The sequence below is a fragment of the Apteryx rowi genome, unplaced genomic scaffold (genome assembly GCF_003343035.1).
Source record: "Apteryx rowi isolate R43461 unplaced genomic scaffold, aptRow1 scaffold_34, whole genome shotgun sequence".
Classification (NCBI taxonomy): Eukaryota; Metazoa; Chordata; class Aves; order Apterygiformes; family Apterygidae; genus Apteryx; species Apteryx rowi.
In genome coordinates, this window is record NW_020449863.1 from 2,290,439 (window position 1) to 2,309,571 (window position 19,133).

At 37.4% G+C, this 19,133-nt stretch overlaps 1 protein-coding gene across 3 annotated transcripts in view; it reads left to right on the forward strand.

Annotated features, from left to right (window-relative positions):
• EML4 (echinoderm microtubule associated protein like 4) overlaps nt 1–19,133 on the forward strand; it is a 127,217-nt gene that overhangs the window by 56,396 nt on the left and 51,688 nt on the right. For all 3 annotated transcript variants that reach the window (XM_026072371.1, XM_026072370.1, XM_026072369.1), the window contains exons 3-7: nt 6,059–6,188; nt 11,656–11,829; nt 13,921–14,049; nt 17,834–17,859; nt 18,319–18,351. In XM_026072371.1, the coding sequence (XP_025928156.1) occupies nt 6,059–6,188; nt 11,656–11,829; nt 13,921–14,049; nt 17,834–17,859; nt 18,319–18,351 (492 nt within the window). The remainder of the gene's footprint in view (nt 1–6,058; nt 6,189–11,655; nt 11,830–13,920; nt 14,050–17,833; nt 17,860–18,318; nt 18,352–19,133) is intronic.

The window sequence follows — 19,133 nt, forward strand, 5'->3', positions numbered from 1 at the left end:
AAAAAAAAAAAAAAAAAAACACTGGCTTATTGTTTATAACATTTGAGTAGCTGTTTTGTCACTGTCAAAGTATATCAAACTGTTTCAGAATACCATACTTATCATGTATTTCCTCTTCTGGGTTTATCCCCTTTGGAAATGGGTTGAGGAAGTAGATGGTAACTTTGGAAAAGCATTGCAAAAGAATAGCCCTTCAGGGAGGGAGGAGAGAGGGGGCCGTGCGTGTTTAATAAGCTGGTGGCTCTCCCGCACTAAGGAGCTCTTCAGTTGCCCTGCATGGCAGTTCGAAATTCCTGCCCGAAGAGCCATGTGTCAGAGCAGGGGCTTGGCTGCCCTGGACTTTTAAGAATGCAGTACCTGAAAAAATAATTTTGTGTCTCTAGCAGGGTCAGTTATAGTTGTAAAATGTATGCATTGGCAGTTTAAGTCACCAGTTACCAACTAAGAAAGAAACCTGTAAATAAATGTTTAATCATCCTTAAGATTGTAGTTAATTTATCTAAACATGGTAACCATTGAGAGGGATTCACTTGCATCTGAAGATATTATCTTTGCAATTGCTATGCATTCTCAAACTGTTACATATTAACATGCCTCTATTCAGATAGTTTATTTCCTTTTAATAGGGAATAATAAATAATGTATGCTTAATACATTATTTATAGTCAGCTGAGACTGGTGAAATTGTAGTTCAATAAAAAGGTATAAGAAACATCTGAAATACTTTTCAGCTACATATAATTGCTGTTAGAAGAAAAAACATGTTTATCAAAACAATTTTCTCTTAAAATTAGATTATTAAACAAGGTGAGGTATTACTTTTAGGTAGTGAATGGAACTGATTTTTTTTTTCTGATTTATATTGTTGATTATTTTAGAACAAGAATCTTACCTTGACCTGTAATTTTTGTTCGTGTGCTGGAAGAAAAAAAAAATATTTCTGCAACTTAATGAAGTCTCAATCAGAATCTGACTCTTACTATTTGACCCAAAATAGCTGAATAAACCAAAATGCTGTGGGGGAAAAAATTTCTCTTTTCTTCAAAATACAGTACTCTTCAAATGGAGTTTTAGTGTTCCCAAGCTGCTGCTTTGCCTGCATCTTCCATGAGTGATTTGACCTTCTTTGAAACTTCGGAAGGAAAGCAGTGACTGTAGTTGCTTTCGTACAATTTGTTTTAACATCTTGAAGTAAGTTTAGGATTTGTCATAATTTCAAATTTATTTTTGATGGCTTTATTTTTAAGAAGGAAGTGCTAATAAAATCTAATGTTCTGCTACATTTAGAACTATTTAAATCTGTTATTTTTGTGGCTTGCCTGTGTGGGTTCTCTTGTGTCCAATAGTGTTATTGAGCATAGACTGTAAATGTTTCCATGGCAGGAGTATTAAACTGGGTCTCTGTCCTTCAAGCCATCAGTTTTGTTTTATTTGCTGAACACCTTTAGGCATATATTTGAGATAGCTATGCTTCTCAAATTTTGCTGAAAATAAATTATTCTAAACTTGTTGAAGATGGACTGATATCAGATGCCTCATATCATAAAAAAGCTAAAAATTTCCAATTTAAGTGAATCTTTTTTATTCTAAGAAATAATTTGTTGAGGTTTTTTTGTTTTAAATCCACCTAGATGGAGTATATGCAGAAAATATTTCTACATAGTTGCAGTTACTTAATCTGAACTGAAATTGTCTGAAGAAGAGAAAGAAGGGTTTGACTTTTCTTTGGAAGAAAGGCAGTTTACCTGTCAGCATCAGCAGATATGCAGTAGTCTTAAATTCAGCAAATCTTTGTTCCAGTTAACACAAGTAAAGGTCATAATAAATTATAACTGGTCTGGGGAAGAAAGTGAATTACTAACTGAACTTCAGCTCTTGTACCTTAGATCTATGTTTGGAAATAAATGCTATTGTGTTATCAGAAGATGCACATTTTCAAAACTTACCACTGCCTCTTACAGATTTGCTTCAATTTTTCCCCAGTTAGCTAATAACGGCTGATAAAGTGTTGGAAGTAGATTCTTGGTTTATTGTGGTCTGCTTTTTCTAATCCTACTTATCTTTCATTCACACATTTGTATAGTTGACGCATTAATGAAATGCTTCTTTTGAACTCAACAGATGTTATATGAAAATTATCAGAAGAGAGATGAATCCCTTATCCAGAAATGACATTTTTTACAACTTTGATCTCTGAGAATTTGGCTTTAATCCTGGGTAGCATACACTGGCTTTCATTTTACGTTCGGTTTATGTCTGGCTCTTGTTCCAAACCAACAGATAAAGCTGAGTGCAGTTCAGTCTGAAAAATTTCAGACTGTTTGTATTAGTAAGTGACATATAATGTGATATTGGCAGCGATGTGCAATCTGGATGCTGGGAAAACTTAATCGTTTTAGTCTATTGATCTGGAATTTGTTTGTGCTGCTTCATCATGTCATGGTTCTTTGAAGCAAAACTATTTTGGCTGCTGTGAAAGGATATCTTTACAGTGGGGAAGGTTATAATGTTGTTAGCTTTTGAAACCTTTTGGCTGTAGCAATCCTCAAGTCAAAGTCATGAAGAGAACTGCAAGGTTTTGGACCAGAGGTCTGGCTTCCCTGGAGTTCCAACTTTGGTCGGAAAGATCACAGTTCTGGGGTTTTGACTCCATGAGGAGTCAGTTTTTAATGCTTTGGGACTTTCACATGGCTTAAGCTTGCCTTTCCTTCTTTCCCTCACAGTTCAAAATTTTTAACGTTTGGTTTACATGTATTTACTGATGATTACTTGGGATTTTCTCCCCCCTTTAAAAATAGGTTTTCTAAAGTTCATTTTTGAAGACCTAGTAAACATTTAATATACAGCTAGAAAACACAAGCATTTATAATTGGCAATGCTACTTTTATGTGTAGAGTTTGGACAGGAGCTTGTTGGGGGGGTGGGGTGGGCACAGGGGTTTCCTCTCCCTCCATTTTATCACACATTAAGGGTGGGACACATTGAACTGTGACTGACCAAGATTTTAATCTTGAGTGTAAGAGAAGCTGTTGCGTGTGTTTTTTGTTTTTGTTTTTTTCTGACACTTGAAGATAATGTCAATACAGTTTTCCCCAGATTTTGGTGGTTAGGTCTGTGTCCAAATACTTCTGTCACTTTTTCAAGAAATCAATGAATGAAGAAATCAGGGTTATGTGTAATAGTTACATGTTAGAAAAATTGTTCTTATTTTGATTCAGAAATCTTCATCTCACACCTAACTCTGCTTACCACTTACTGAAATTAAGAAGTGCTCCACAGATCATTTAGCATGGTCACCCTGTTACAGAAAAACAAGTAACCAAAACTGCCTTACAGATGATAATATATCTTTTTATTGCACTCAACATAGTATGGAGCTGTTGATGTGCAGTGTTCTTAATGTCAGTTTTGCCCTTTGACATAAGTGGGGACTGACACTTTTCTTATTTAGTAGGAGGAATTCTTATAGACACAGTTTGTGAACAAAACGTTCATATTAATGTGCTCCTTGCTCAGGAAAAGTAAGCGGTTTTTTTCCATCTTAATACGTTTCTGTATTATACTACCTGTCTGAAGTACTGCTGTTCTTTACACTGTTTTTCACACTTTTCACTGAATGCTTTGCCTGAAAGCGATTGCTGTTATGTCTCCTGATTCACATTACTGCAGATCTGCTCCAGCGCTGGCTGGAGATGCATTGGTCTATTACGATGAGTAGACAGAGATGTTAAGGTCATATGCAGTTCAAGAGTGAATCAGAGGCCTTGATGTTATGCATCTCCACAAAGATGATCTTTTACTTGTCAACGGAAGCAAAAGAAGCTAATTTGTATGCTTCTGCTACTAAATGTGCTTTTAGAGCTCGTATGTGTTTTGTTCTTACATCCAAGTTACAGAAAGAGGTAAAAATACTTTGAGCTTTGCTATTATTGTTGAGTATATTAACCTTAAAGATAAAATCTGTATTCAAAATATGCACATCTTGAAAGAGTGTCTAAAGTATAGCCGGTTGTAAAGAGTCGCACTAAGGTGATTTGTGCAGCATTCTGAAAGATTGACAACAATCTTTGCAGTGTTTCAGAAGTTGTCTGTCATCACCTTCTTCAGATTTCCTCCATTCTCATCTCTGCCTCGGGTTTTCAGCAAGCTCCTTTTGGCTTTCCTGATCTCAATTTCAGATGTGCTCAGGCACTGCTCGGTACGTTTGAAGCAGTATAGAGGCAGGGTGCATCAGTCCGTTCCTGCCTTTTTTGAAGAACTTCCGAAACCTGGTATTCCCTTGACAGATATTCTTGTACATGAATTGCTTGTTTAAAATAGGAACTGTTTTATCTCTCAAACTGCCTGAATTAAAGCTGCAATTTGACAAATAGACCAAATGCGGGTAGTGTCTGAATAATGCCTCTGTGTGTTAGCTTGCCCTCAGTGCACAGAACAGTTGATTTGGCCCAAATGCTTTTTTACCACTCATTTTTATCTTCAGTATGCGGCCTCATGCTTTATCTGTTTCACGCTACTCCAAGCCTGCCAAGAAAACAGGTTATTTTCCTGTCAATCTGTCCTTTAGGCTTGTTGCTGAAGTCTGAGTGATTGATGAACATTATGACCCCATGAGAAGCAACAACTTCCCATCTATGAAATGAGGATGTGGCACAGAGATAGTGTCAAAAGTAACCGCTGATTATTGGATGCCTAGTATGAGATAAGACAGGATTTTTGAATTTTTTCAGGGCATATAATGCTTCTGAGGGGAAAAGCACAAATTCAGAAATCGAGGGTGGGGGGGTGTAAAACTGTCTGTGACTAAGAGCTCACACATCAAGACGGGCACCCAAAACAGGGGAGACGGACACTTCGTGGGAACCAGTGAAAAGTCAGGTTTGAGTAAAATGCTGCATATTTCCCTGACAGTCTATGGTAGAGGCAGGTCCAGAGGCAATCGCCAGGCTAGCATTCAGCTCTTTAAATAGAAGAGCCTTCAACGCCCCCGCGCTCTTCCTTACAATCCCCTCCCACATTCACTGCATATTTTCAAACTTCTGCAATGAGTGAAATCAGCATCTGACAGACAACAGCCTTCTTCACATACACTATCTCCGTTCATCCACAGAGGGAGTCTGTAACGTTTGCTGACCATAGCAGATGTTCTGTGGAGTAAACCATATCAGTAATTTCAGAGCTATACGATAATGCATATGCTCAAAGGTAGGTAGGTACCATTTTAAGATGGAATGGGCAGCTGAAAACTTCTTCTTTTTTTTTTTTTTTTTTGATTGCTTATTATCACAACCCTTAAATTCTGTCAATACAGGGAGGGTTTCTGTCTGCAACTTCTTTGAGCTTTAACTAAAAAAAAAAAAAAAATCAAATTGAAAACAAAAAGCATCATGTGGTATTATTGAAAAACTGTGATGGTTTTGAACAGCAGAGTTGAAGTAGTCTGATCTGCGGTATGTCAGCTCTTTGAGCTAACCAATTTACTAATACCAGCAGTAATCTGTAATCCTCTCCATGGATCACAACTGGAAGGAGATGTGACATGTCCCTGAATTAAGTTATTTCCAGGCAGCGTGGGAGTAGAGAGGCTGACTCCTATCACAGTCTCCAGCTCCCAGACTCCCCCGTTTAGTCTTTTTGCTTCACTAGTCCTTGTTTCCTTTTCTGCGTTTCCCAGCGCAGTTTGTCTGCTGTGTCTGACCCTTTCTGAGGGTCACTTCTACACCCCCAGCTCTTCACCTGTCTGTTAGTAGTTGTCTTCCTCGTATCATGTCACATTCTTATATCTCCTACCCCTACTTGCAGTATTTCTTCTCCTCATCTCTACAGCCAGCCTGTTCTAGGCTTTCTTAGTGTCCTGGCTGTCCTGTCTCTGGCTGCCTGGGCTTTCAGGAGGCCTTAAGGCTTTCATGAGCATATATCGGCATGTAAAGGCCAGACCACCTTCCTGAATGCTGGAACTGCTGCTGTATGCTACTTGATCCACCTCTGGTAGCTTCTGGTTTTTGAGATGGACCTTTGGGACACAGTTGTAAAATCTTACCTTTTCTTTTTTTTCTAGGTCAGCCAAGCCTCCGAGAAGCTATCTCAATGTCCTGTATAACCAACGGGAGTACAGGAAGCAGGAAAACAAGCCACAGTTCTTCTGTATCTGTTGCCAGAAAAGAAACTCTTTCATCTGCTGCAAAAAGGTACCTATTTGCTGTTAAAATTGAAATCATATTTAATTCCTTTCCCCCCATGCCCCAGAAAAAAAGCAGAGTAAGAGTTTGAATTTTGCCTCTGTACAGCCCTTGGCAGAGTTTTCTGAAATGCGTTAAGGCAAGACTAAGCTTTAGAAATGCGGCATGTTGTTGGATTGCTTACAGCAGGATTCTAAAAAGAATTCATAAATGGAGACTTTTTATAGTATGTAGTGCCCAAAATACATTCTCACTAAGGGACGGAAGGGCCAAATGTATTTACTGTATGGGTGGAAATTCCTTCTGGTATTCGTCTTAATCTTTTCTTTTTTTTTCTCCAAGAAAATAATAGGAAAGAACTGACTTTGAGTGCAAATAGTAGGCAATAGCAAAAGGAATGCTATGAAACGGTAGTGAATCATAAGGTAAAATTTATATTTTTGTAGACAAAATCTTAATGCAAAATACAGCTACTTAGTCTTTTTAAGGGTATGTGTCAGATCTCAAATGTATAAAAATAATACTGCTTAAATATTTGTAGTTTAAATGAGTTAAACAGCAAACAATACCTTTTTTCCTTCATGTAATGGTTTCAGCTACATACAGTCAGCAAAGTTCTATAATTACTTTTTTCTGTGGGGTCTCTTAAATAGTCATTACATGTCATCTTTAGTCAGTAGTCTGCATCTATCTCTATTTGTTGGAAAGAACAGGCAGCCACGGAACAGAGAATACACTAATGTATAACCGTGGTAAATTATATGAACAAATTCTTGGCCTCTGTAGAGTACTCTGCTAACTCCAGTAGCTGGTTTATCTTCTAGCGCGGATGTAAATACTGTGCGTACAACAAGACAGGGAAATGATGTATTTTGGGGAATAAAAAGGTTGTGTGCAAATATAAACTATATGAGAACAAAAGAGAAACTTAGTGCCCTTTGGAATTCACAAAGCAAGGATAATATTCTGCTCTTCACTCTTCTCACTTGTATGGAGTTGCATATCTTTCTTTTTATTGAATTCTTTATGTTTGCTTTTGAGGAATAAATTAGAAACTGATTGCAGTATGTCTCCATCTGCTAGTATGACAGACACTGGGACAAAAGACATTCCTGCAGGAAGGTATTTGTTAGTTAGCACTTCCCCATTAATCTTACCCGTGTGGCTCTTGGCACTTTGATGAGAGCCAGTCCAGTTCCTGTGTTCTGCTTGTGTTTTTGCTGAATCACCATCTTGATTCATTGGCTGCTAAACATTTGACTACAGAAGAAGAGCAGAGTGGAGTGCTAGGCATCCCTTTCATGTGAATCAAGTTCTTTAGAAGGAGATCTGGATAGGTCAAAAGAGGAAAACTTTCATATGAGGAGGGCTGCTGTCTCTGGGCCCCCAAATGAATCGTTTAGGAGAGGGTTTTGTGCTTCCAGGGCAGCTGAAGATAAGTGACTCCCTTTTTCAAGGTTTGCTTTAGGAGGGTACAAGTCTCCTCTTTAGTTGTCTACAACAAAACTGATCAGCACCAAATAGTGTCCCTAGTAAGGATCATAAGGAAATGGACCTATTACTCAAAATTCACTTGACAAATTTAGGGTGTCTATACCTAACGTTTTTGTCATGATGAAAAGGAAGGAGGACAGAGGAGAATATTAGCTGATCTTGGATCAGTTTGCCCCAACTCAGCTTTTCTTCAGGCTGGAGGTTCAACTGGTTCAGCAGGTAGACATGGTCATCTGTTGATGTATAATTATACTTTAATTATCAAACAGCATTAAAGCCTGCCTGTCGCTTTTCTTGTTTTAAATATATGTAGCCCTACTTCTTGTCACAAATAAAGAAGGCCAACAGACAAACTGTTGTCATTCTTGCATTTTAGTGTCTCTATTTTGTGCAGTCTTAATATTATTAAGTTTCTTAGGCTATGGCCTATGTAGGCCTGCTATCTCTAAGAATTTCTTCTATGAATAAACAATTTCATTTCCTGGACAACTTAATCCTTGTTCTACTAACCTGAATACTGTGAAATTGTGGAGATGGTCTGATGACTCAGAAGCTGCACAGCAGCATCGAGTATTGTTTCACTAAAGGTATGCTAACATTTCAGCTGTCACTTCAGAAACACTAAAGCCTGGGCTCAGGAACGTACTGTGAACAACAGATAGAGGATGCTTCATTGTCAGTGATCAAGTCATGTACATGTTTGGAAAATGTAAACCTTGTAGTCTGGAACTGACACGTGATAGAGGAGCTGAAACAGTTTTCAACAAAAATGTTGTATACCTTTTATATCACTAGAACTGGAAACATGTTTATATGTGGTACTGCACAGAGACTTCACAGAGAACCGTTTGATCATTTTCCTTAGGACTAAATATACTTCTGAAAACAGCTTCTGGTAAGAACAGTCTTCATATTTCTGGATGACCACCCTCCACAATAGTTGCCAGTGTTGTGATCCAAAGGATGAAACAGTGTGTTAAGTGAAATTAGAGAAGCTGCAAAATTAGGACAGATAGTAATAATAGATTTCAGCTAGCCACATGTAGACTGAAGAAATGGCTCATCAAGTTGGGATTTGGAAAGAATTTTTGGACACATTAAATGACTGCTTCCCAGAGCCACTAGTCTTCAGAAACCCACAAAAAAGGTGCTATTCTTGATTTGGTTTCAGTTATTGCACAAGACCTAAGTTGAGAGGTATTAGTGGGAGAGCCACTCTGTAGTAGCAGTCATAATACAACTAAGCTGAAGATTTTAGCAGGAGAGAGCAAACCAAATAAATCTAGAACACAGATATTCAATACCAAGAAAGTGAATTATGTAGAAATTTGGTAGTTAGTTTAAAATGGCATTCAAAAACAGGAGAAGCCTACAAGCAACCTGGAGGTGGCTAGAAACACTGCATTGGAAGCCCAGGTGTACTTTGTGCTGCACTTCGGAAAGAAAACAGAGTGGTCCAGTGACTCTCACGGCTCAACAGAGAAGTTAAGGAGTGAACCCACTGGCAGGGGTGGGAAAGCCATGATATGTGGTGAGCTCCTCGCAGCTGTGTGCACTGTTGGTGGCCCTGAGGAGATTCCCACACTGAACCTCTGCTTTCTAGGAGATGGATCAGATGAGTTTGAATGAGAATGCAGGAAGTGTGAGACCAAGTGGTAAGTTAGGGCATACGCTGCTCTCAGCTGGTGGCATTCACCCATGTGTCTGGAGCAAGTCGAAAGGAAGTTGCAGAATCTCTGGCCTGTCACCACAAACAACATAGTGTCAAAAATGCAGTGCGAATGGATGACAAATAATGGCCAGGCTCACAAGCTCTCTTATGCCACCGTCGGAGGCAGAGCAAGGGGCTTGCTGGACCGTTGTTCTGGCCAAGCGGCACCATTGTGGTGCTTCCTTGCAAGCTGGAGTTCTCTAAGTCATTGCGTGGGCTTGTCATCTCTCCTGCTGGAGCCCTCATCTCTTGTACCAGTGTTAGGCTGTATTTTGACATCCCTGAGAGAGGAAGGGAAAATTCTAAGTTGTGTCTTTCTGAAAGACTGTTCCTTAAGAAAGCATGCTCTATCCTAATAGATTGACTTCACTGTGAGTAATTCTACATTTATGGGAGAATGAATGCAAAGTTCTATAAGTGTGCCTGTCAGAAGAGTAATAAAGAGCCTCTTACTATTTTCTTTAGGGACAAGACATTCTTAGAGTTTATTTTTCTATACTGCATTTCTTGCCAGAGGCTGTGAGAAAAGATTAAGATTGCTCACTGTGCTCCTGTATCTAATAAAGCAAGCTAAGTCTTGTGATGAAAATATTTTTAGGTTTCTAGTTAATTAGGGTCTTCTGGCTATAAATTTACTTACTAAAACCCCACAGTTCTTCCTTATTTCTCCATGATCACATATATTCCTTATAGAAATGCAAAAGCACATTGTTTTGTTTTCGTTTGTCTTTCTGAAAAGAAAATGATGTTGATGCATTATATTTAAGTGTTTAAACTTTTATGTTTATAGAAGACACCCCTAAGTGATCTTTCTAAATATGTTTTGTATTTTATTTTATTATGATTTATTTGACTTGTTCTTCAATGCTGCTTTGGAAGGATTTAGAAAAGTTGGGAACTCTTTTAAATGTTGAGGGTTTCCTCTCAATGACAGATAATATATTTCAGTTGAGATAACAAATGAAATGGAAAGAGGCTCTAGATGTTATTAGAATCAGGTCCTATTTTTGCTTATATTAAATATTGACTTTGTATTTTTCATAGTTTCCTGTGAAAAAGGTAAATGAAACCTGAGTAAGTCAGACGGGGGAGGGGGGAAGTGGGGTGAGAAAGTAGAAATCTTTGGCTTTCTCTCTTCCCTTCAAAAAGGTACAGTTTCTTTGTTTGTTTTCCTTCACTTTGCAGGTTGCTCTGAACTTAAGAGAAAAATCTCCCCCCCCCTTTTTAGATAGTGCTTGTATCTTGCTTTTTTTGTTTCAATGAGAAATTTCTTCCAGAAGATGTATTTTAATCTTTTAAAAAATCTGCAGTACACTACAGAATACTCCCCCTGCCCCAGTCCTGCTGCTGTTTGTGTGAATCAGTATATTGCAAAGCATTCTATTTTATACAAGTGCCTTTTAACTAATCTTGCCCTTGATTTAGTGGACCTTAAGGAATCTGAGATTGTTAATGATATGTATTTAAAGCTGTTTCAAATGTTAACCTAATAAATACAGCAGTATAAAAATGAAGATGTATTCTTGGCTCATTTACTGAAAGCTTTGAAGAAGTGAAGATAGTTTGATGTTAGTCAACTACAGATCAAAACAGTGGTGAGTTCTCAGTGATGATTTCCTTTGGTAAACTGTGCTGCTGGCTAATCTAAGCCAGGGAGAGCTGGGTTGCCAGCAAGAGCAGTGCGGTCTTCCGGGGGCAGCACAGAGATAGCAGTACCCAGCACTTCCAGAAATAGCACCAGAGAGGTTTGGGTTCTCAACAGGTTCAAGCTCATCAGAGTTGGGGCAAGTTGCGCTCCTCCCTTGCGCTTGCTCTGAGCCTTGGCTGACAGCACAGCGAGGTAGTTCGGGAAGCTGAACCAGACAAAAAAAACTTTCTGAGGGTTGGCAGAGCTGTGGTGCATTGAACTGTGTCAGGTTTGAACTCTGTAGAACCACTGTAGGGCGCAGGGCATATTCAATTCAAAAGAAGTCGTATTCAGTTTTAAATCAGAGTAAACTTAGCACATCTATGCAGTAAAAATAAGTAAATAAACCTTCCCCCCCCCCTCTTATTTTTGTTAAAAGAAGATTTATTCACAAGCTACAAAAGACGTTGGTAATTAACTAATCTGAACAGAGTCAGTAGATAATCAAGCATTCTTTTGGTGGTTATATACAGTAAGTTTTGACACGCTTCTCCCATCTTTTCAAATAGAGCATTTTCTCCCACCTTTTTAATTTATTTGCTTGTTCTTTTTTTTTCCTCCCCATGTTATACTTTATTTTACAGCGGTACAGAAAAAAAGAAAGAAAAACCTCCAGGACAGAAAGAAAAAAAAGAGGAATCTCATTCTAATGATCAAAATCCACAAACTCAAGCATCACCTTCTCCCCAGCCCTCCTCACAGACTCTCCAAACACACAGGCAAACTCAAGAAAGCAAGAGTTCTGCTCCAGCTAAAAGGTTTTCACAGTACCACAGTACAGAACTAGAAAATGGTTGTAATGATACTGAGTTCATATTAGACAACAAGTCATGTGAAATAATTCCAATTTCATGATCAAGTTGATAAATGTTTAATAATTTTTTGTGCTAGAAAAGATGCATTCAATATACATTGCAACATTACAACAGAGCAAGTATCTAAAAATGCAGAATTCTTTGACTAAATTTTTAAGATGAGAAAGCATTTCATTCTCTGTCATTATTTGAAATCCTAATATGGTAAAGATAGATTACCTCTAATCAGTCATATTATTCTAAAAATACATAACAATGACTCTGACTTGATCTTTCTCAAAATATGCTTCATAAGTTTTGTCTGAAATAGCTAAACTGTGGAGTATATTTTACATGTGACCACTTACCACATGTTGTAACAGCACTGGTTAAATGCTAGTATCATTGCAACCCTTCCTTTGGGTGTCTTTCCTCTCAAATCATTCTATAATGTGACTACATTTTGCTCCTGCCCGCAATCCCTGCTAGGTTGCAGAATGATCTGATTCACTTTAGTTCTAATTCTTTACGTGTGTGAAGTCCTATTTTTACATCCAAATAAAAGAACTGCTTGACTTGAGTGAAAGTAGGAGTATGTTTAGGATCGCCTCTGTGTTCCTACTGATTTTGGTAGGAAATGGGCACAGAGAAAATGGTACTGTTCTTTAAATGTCTTTTTAAGTCCAGTAAATGGATTTTAAGATTTGGGTGATTATTTTTGAGTTTAAAAAACATGCAGTTCACTCAGTGTGGAATTTTTTTTTTTTTAATGATTCATTGTCACCTTATTTGGAAAGTTTGGGAAGGTATGAATTTCTTTCCTGGCATTTAGAAGACCAAAACAAGCTCTTAGATGAAATTTAGTCCTCTGAAATTTATTAGAGTTCACAAGATTATGTTGTCTTGCATTGCCTGAATTCACAGTTCTAATAAATATTTAAACTTTCACTTGACTGATGCATGTTATAACACTCCATAAAGGCTCTGCCTCCATGTCTTGAACAAACTCTCAGTTATCTGAAGTTGAACTTGCGGCCTGCTGTTCTCTTGCCTGGTATCTCACTGTCAAGATGTGCTTGAAGCCTTGCTTACTAATCTTTTGCAGTGTGGGGGAGGGAAGCCTTTTTAATGCCTTAATGGTTTAACCTGATTTGATAATTTGTTTGTCCCAAAATCTTTTTCAGCCTCTCGAGGTGCTGTGGAAGTAGCTTGCCATTGCCAAGCTGCAGTTTGGAACTTATTTCTACAAAAAGTACTTCTGACTGGATGAAGTGTAATGTTGTTAGCAGGACAGATGCAGACTCTGTATCAGACTGAAAAATAATTTGAACTAGAACACTTTTGAATATGTTTTCCATGATTAAGTTATGCATGAAGCTAATGACTGCAAAACTTTCATTTCAGATTGCCATTAGCGTAAATTGGCTCCAATAAGATTGCTGAAAAGCTCTATTGGAATTCGTGGATTTAATTGTCTATGATAGTGGGCCAAACCTAGCTTGCCTTATTTGTGTAAGAAGTTTACAGACATTTGTTTCAAAATGATCACAGTGATTAATGTGGTTTAGTGTGTACTGTCTGCAAAACCGTCATGAAATTGTAGTCTGAAAGAACTGTTCTGACACAAAAATCCTATCATTTTAATGCTGGTGAACAGTTAATCAATTAAAAATTTTCTACTCTTCCATTTCTTCAGTGATTTTTTTAAATTCATTTATTTAGGCTAATCTAGCCTCAAATTTTTCCCTTTTTTTAGTTTGTTAGCAATATAGTGTTAAAGTATAGAGATATTTTGTTCAAGCTTTTACGTAAGAGCACTTTAAAATGGATAAAGAAACGGATAAAACATATTTTGCAGCTGTCTAGCTCAGTTGTTTTCATTCATCCAGTTAGAACTTTTTGACTAATCCTTTTTTTCCCGTTTCATGCTTCAGCTTGAAGGAAGACCTAGCTCTGCTTTTGTCTCCTGCTGCTTGATCTGTCAGTTGCATACCAGTTCCGGTTATTGTTATCTTATTAACTTGTCATTTTAAAATATATTGTTGTTTCTTCTAGCATAAAGCGATCCTTGACTGCTGAGAAACCTCACAGTGTATGGGAGAGTTCAGATGACAGTCGTAACAAACTGTTGAGAGTAGCATCAACATCTAAATTAATATCAAAAGTGGCAAAGAATGCAGACAAGTAAGTATCAGTTTGTTGCATAAAAGTGTGAGTGAACTTCAGAGCCAAAGTAGTATGAATTTGCATCGTTTTAATGAAATTATGTATATGCTAAGACCATTTACGTCTTTTTTTCCATTGGGTAGTTATCTGCATAATCTGGCAATATGATGCTCCAGATGCCTCTGGAATCTTAAATTCTTAACAAAATGTGAATGCAGTATTTTTAGAGTGTGAAGATATTTTAATGCTACATGTTTGGGTTGGTGGAATTGTGCGTTAGGAATTAGAATTTATGGCCTAATGCCACTTGTGTAAAGTTTCCAACCAATCATTTTATAATTAAAAAATAATTTGGAAATGCTAGCATGTTTCCTTGGAATTAATTTACTGGTTTTGGCAAAAAAATAAGTGCATTTTTAAAGTAAAATGTAATTGCAAAAATGTATTCTTATGGTTTCAGGTAGGTCTCTTAAATTAATTGTTTAACAAAATGAATCCAGGTTCTGGATAATAGACAGGTATCTTGTTAGTTTGACCTTAAGTACGCGAAGGTTTTTCTTCTGTTGTTCCTGTCCTGCTAAAATAGCTTCATTCTATTTGAAATGAGTAATAGCAAAGAATTGCAAATGTAAACATTTCTCTAAGCCTGCTGGTACCTTCCGTCAATAGTATGTACAAGTAGACTTATATCGACCCAGATCCTAACAGCAATTGCGCCCGTGCTTATTTTCCTGCTGTGCTTTGTCCTAGTGAACTCAAATGTTACTGAACTTAGCGTAAGGGCTGAGGAATTGAAGGGAGTGTGGTTATCCTGTTAAGGTCTTGGTTATAGTAATAAGGCACAGAGCACCATATATCTCTGCGCTCTTAAGAAGAAGCATAGAACAATGGAAGAATAAGTTTGGAGGGGGCTCAAAGCAGTTGCTAGACCAACTAATGTGGAGGCGAGATTAAAAATTTCCCAGTTATCCCTCAGAGGACCTTTTCCAATCTTCTCTTTCAAACCTGTAGCAAAGGGGGAAGTAGGAAATCTCACCCAACAAAAAGTGTTTCTGGATATCCAGAGTAAATCATCTTACCTATAAATCAAGCTGATTTCTAGTGACAACAGAGTTGGTTTGTCATCTTTATAACAAGCTTTTGCATAATGAAAAGGCAGTAACGTCTGTGCTTGGCTTCCTCTTTTCTGTGCTGTGCAAAGCCTGTTTCTTCAGCCTCTGCTCGCAGGCAATGTGCTGTAGCCCCTTGTTCCTCTCAGTCTCCTCTGGGCACTGTCCTTCAGCAAAGGTTTTCTCAGTTTTTGGTCTCCAGCTGGGGTCTCAGCAGGTCCGAATAGCATAGAGTAATTGCTTCCTCTACTTCTATCAATACAGAGTAAGCTTGCTTTGTGTCACTCCACTTTGCTGACCCCTCTTGTGACCCACTTTCTGTCCCCAATACCCTTTGCCCCCACCTTCCCACATCGTATTCGCACTTAATTCTGTTTTCGTAAGCATAATATTTTGCATTTCTCTTTGAACTCATTCTGTTGGCTTTTTGATTGAGCTCTCCTCTATTTGTTACAACGACTGAATTCTGAGCTGGTCTCCCAAAGTGAAGGCAACTTCTCCCAGCTTGATGGGATTAGCTTCATCTGCAGATTTCATAAATGCAATACAACCTGAGAACTCCTTCCTCCAAACCTAATAAAACCCTTCAGACCCACTCTTTCCAGTCTTTTTATGATCGTGTCTCTTAGCTTGTATAAGAGATTGTCAAATAGATACTAGTAATAGATACTTGGGGTCAAGAGTGGCGCAATTGCGTTCCTTTTGTCCTAGGAATGGAAAGAACAAAAATATTTTAAATTAATCTTGGAGGTGGATATTGGCACATTTACGAAAAACTTTATGCCTAGTCTGAAGAATTCTACAAAACACTGAAGCGCTGTGAGTGAGGGATTATGGCTTGCATATTTTACTACTGTTTCTTTTCCCTGTATAATTAGTTTTCACAGTTGAAATTTAAAAGCCCTTTGGCACTTTCAATTAGAGCAGGGTGGAGCTAGATAATATTTAGGAATGAAAAATCCTGTCTTGATTTCTACTTACCAAGTTTCTTTTCTTGGTTTCTGTTATCTTACTAAAATATTTTTCACAATAAGTGCTATACTTCAAATTTGTTAATAATTAAAAATAAATTTTACCTTTATTGACATTTTGTATATTGGTCCTGGTATAGTCAAAACAGATTAACCTTTTTTCATTTTCCTGTGATTTTGGTTATTCTTTGAGAGACTTTAAATGCTGATGTAGGAGAAATCAAGTATTTAAAAAAAGAAGAGTAGATAAGATTAGGAAAAAATAAGGATTAATTATTATCAGAGAAAATTGTCTGCGCAGAGCTTGAAGTTGTTGTAAATTGTTACCTATCATCTGATTGAAGACTGAGTGTTATATTGGTTGTATACCTTGTTCTTATGCTCAAATTTGTTTAAAAAAAAAAAATGCAGTATTTACACTCGAGAGCACACATTAATTCTCATTTTTAGTCAAATCCTGTATGCCAGATTTATAACAGAATTAATTTAGTCCAAATACATATTGATACATTACATTTACAGTTCCCAGTTAAGAAAAGCTGGCCTAATCTGCCTAAAGTTACCCGACTCTTTTGCAAGGAACTAGAATTCAGCCCTTAATGCGGGCCCCAGAACAGAAATGTTTTACGTATGCTTTGCACCACCAGCCCAGGATTTGAACTTTGTTTAGCAAGTTCAGCCTTTAAGCCGGCACTGAGCTGTAAATCAGTCTGATAAAGCCACAAGAAGTAATAGGGTTCCCACGGCAGCCCATCTTTTTCAGTGTTTTTCAGGCAGAGCTGGGAATCAAGCTTAGATTTTTCATTTGGCAGCCTGGAGAAGGGTGAATCTACCAATAGCCAGAGATGACTTTCCTCATGCATATGCTCGACCCTTTGTCACTGTTACGAAAATTTGACCTCTATCCAGCTAAAAATACTGGATGCCACTCATACCTTCCTGCTCGGTTTCAAATGAATTCACGTTTTTTATGCAATGCATTCTCCTGTCAGGGGATAATGTCCTGGTAGGAGGTAGCTTTGATGATGGAAGTTAATATTTCTTCTATCTTTGTAAGAAAGGATTGAGGTTTTCCATGAATAGTTCATTCTCGATTCTGGAGAGCAGTCTAACAAATGAACGCTTGGGAAACTTCTAAACTGCATTCCTCAGAAGACTTTGTGTCGTACATCCAGGAATGCTGCATGGAGCCATTTTAGATGAAACTGCAACTTGCCAACATTTAACCTGTATGTCCAACAAAGTTAATTCCTAGAAAAATTCATGTTGTTGTTGTGTTGACAGTGTATTTTGACAGGTGTTAAATACTTTGCAGGCCTGAGGGTGTTTGGCAGCTTAAAACATTTTAGTTATTGCAAGTTTGCTCTCTAAAATGGAATTTTCCATGCACAAGAAATATGCCCTCCATAACTTATTTTAAAATCTTTTTATGTTTGTTGTTGTTGTTTGTTGTTTTTGCAGTAGTTCTTAGGAACCTGCCATGGGACTAAAGACATTAAGTTACTGAAGAGATGTTGTGAATAAAATACTAAGATGTTATGCATAAAATACTAAGTAGGTAAAGACGCACTGTGACCAAGATTAGTTATTTAGCATCCTGTGCTACAGTCAGGCTCTCATGAGAGTTTGAGATTGCCAAATGCAATAATATTTAAGAACTAGGTGGTATTGGTTTGAGAAGCATTTCACATATTAATGATACTATTTTGCATTTTTCCCCAGGCACAAGGATGTCATCATCAGCCAAGGTAAATAAAAATATTTATTTTTAAATACTGGATGAAGTTGAAAAGATTTGCCTTTGACTGAATAGTATTTCCTGTAAATAAGTATATTGGGAAGTATGCTTATGAAACAGGGATCCAGAGTTAAAATTGCATTAATAATTACTCGAAGAATTGATTTGGCAAACTATTACTCAGGACCTATATAAGGCTCTTTGAAATCGTGGAGAAAGTCTCATCAAACTGGGTCTTTAGGAAGGGCAGAAATTTTTGGTGGGTGGTGGGAGGATTCATTTTTGTTTTTGTAAAACAAAGCTTTTGATTATTTCCATTTTATGGAAATGTGTGTATGTGTGTATAAAGAGAGAGAGGTTACAGGAACAAAGTATTAAATGCTGAACTATGTACCAGTCTTCATCCAAGCAGGTGAGAGCAAGCCTGTAGAAATAGTTTTAAGATATTTTATTTCTGTCCCATAACCAGCAAAAATGTCAACTCGTGAAAAAAACAGCCAAGGTAAGACTTATGCTATGCCCGTTGGTTGCTTTCTAATTTAGCACTGTCATGAATCTTTTATTTGGCTTTTCACCATCAAAGAGCATCAGTGTATGATCTCTTAAAAAGTTTGAGCATTTAAGCTTTTTTATTATTGAAATAGTTTATGATGGCATATGCATATATGTGTGGAGGATTTTTTGGAAGTAGTCTAAAATAAATTTCTATGTGCATAATTTCCTCAGAGGAAATATGTATTTAAATGATAAGGCTCTAGAAGTCTTGCACTGTTGCCTAATATACCAGGATATTAAGAACTGCCAACTAAAAGATTTGTTTTATCTCAGCTTTCTGTCTTGCCAGTATTACAACATATACATGCTGATTAGACAAGAACAGAGACTGAAAGTTTTAATATAGTGTCCCAAAAGGAAAAATGAGTCTCTTCTAAAGTGTATTTTTTTTCATCGATAAATCTTGCATTCTGTGGCTACCTGCTGCTGCTGGCTTGTTCAGACAGGAAAAGGAGCAGCCTATCTGAAAGTGGTGGAATGTGACAACAAAATAAATCCATTCTTTTATGTCTCAAAATAACTCTGCTTTGATGTCCTACAAACTACTGAAGCATGCAGTTTCAAAACTAAAGCATGTTACCCAAGTGCATGCTGTACTCAGCATATATATCTATGTACAGAGGTTCTGTCTTGTGCTTTCTTTGCTGCTAATTAACAAATCTTCAGACTCCAAATTCTGCGCTGTAAGCAAGATTACATTTTACACAGTTTGATTACTTTTGGCCATCA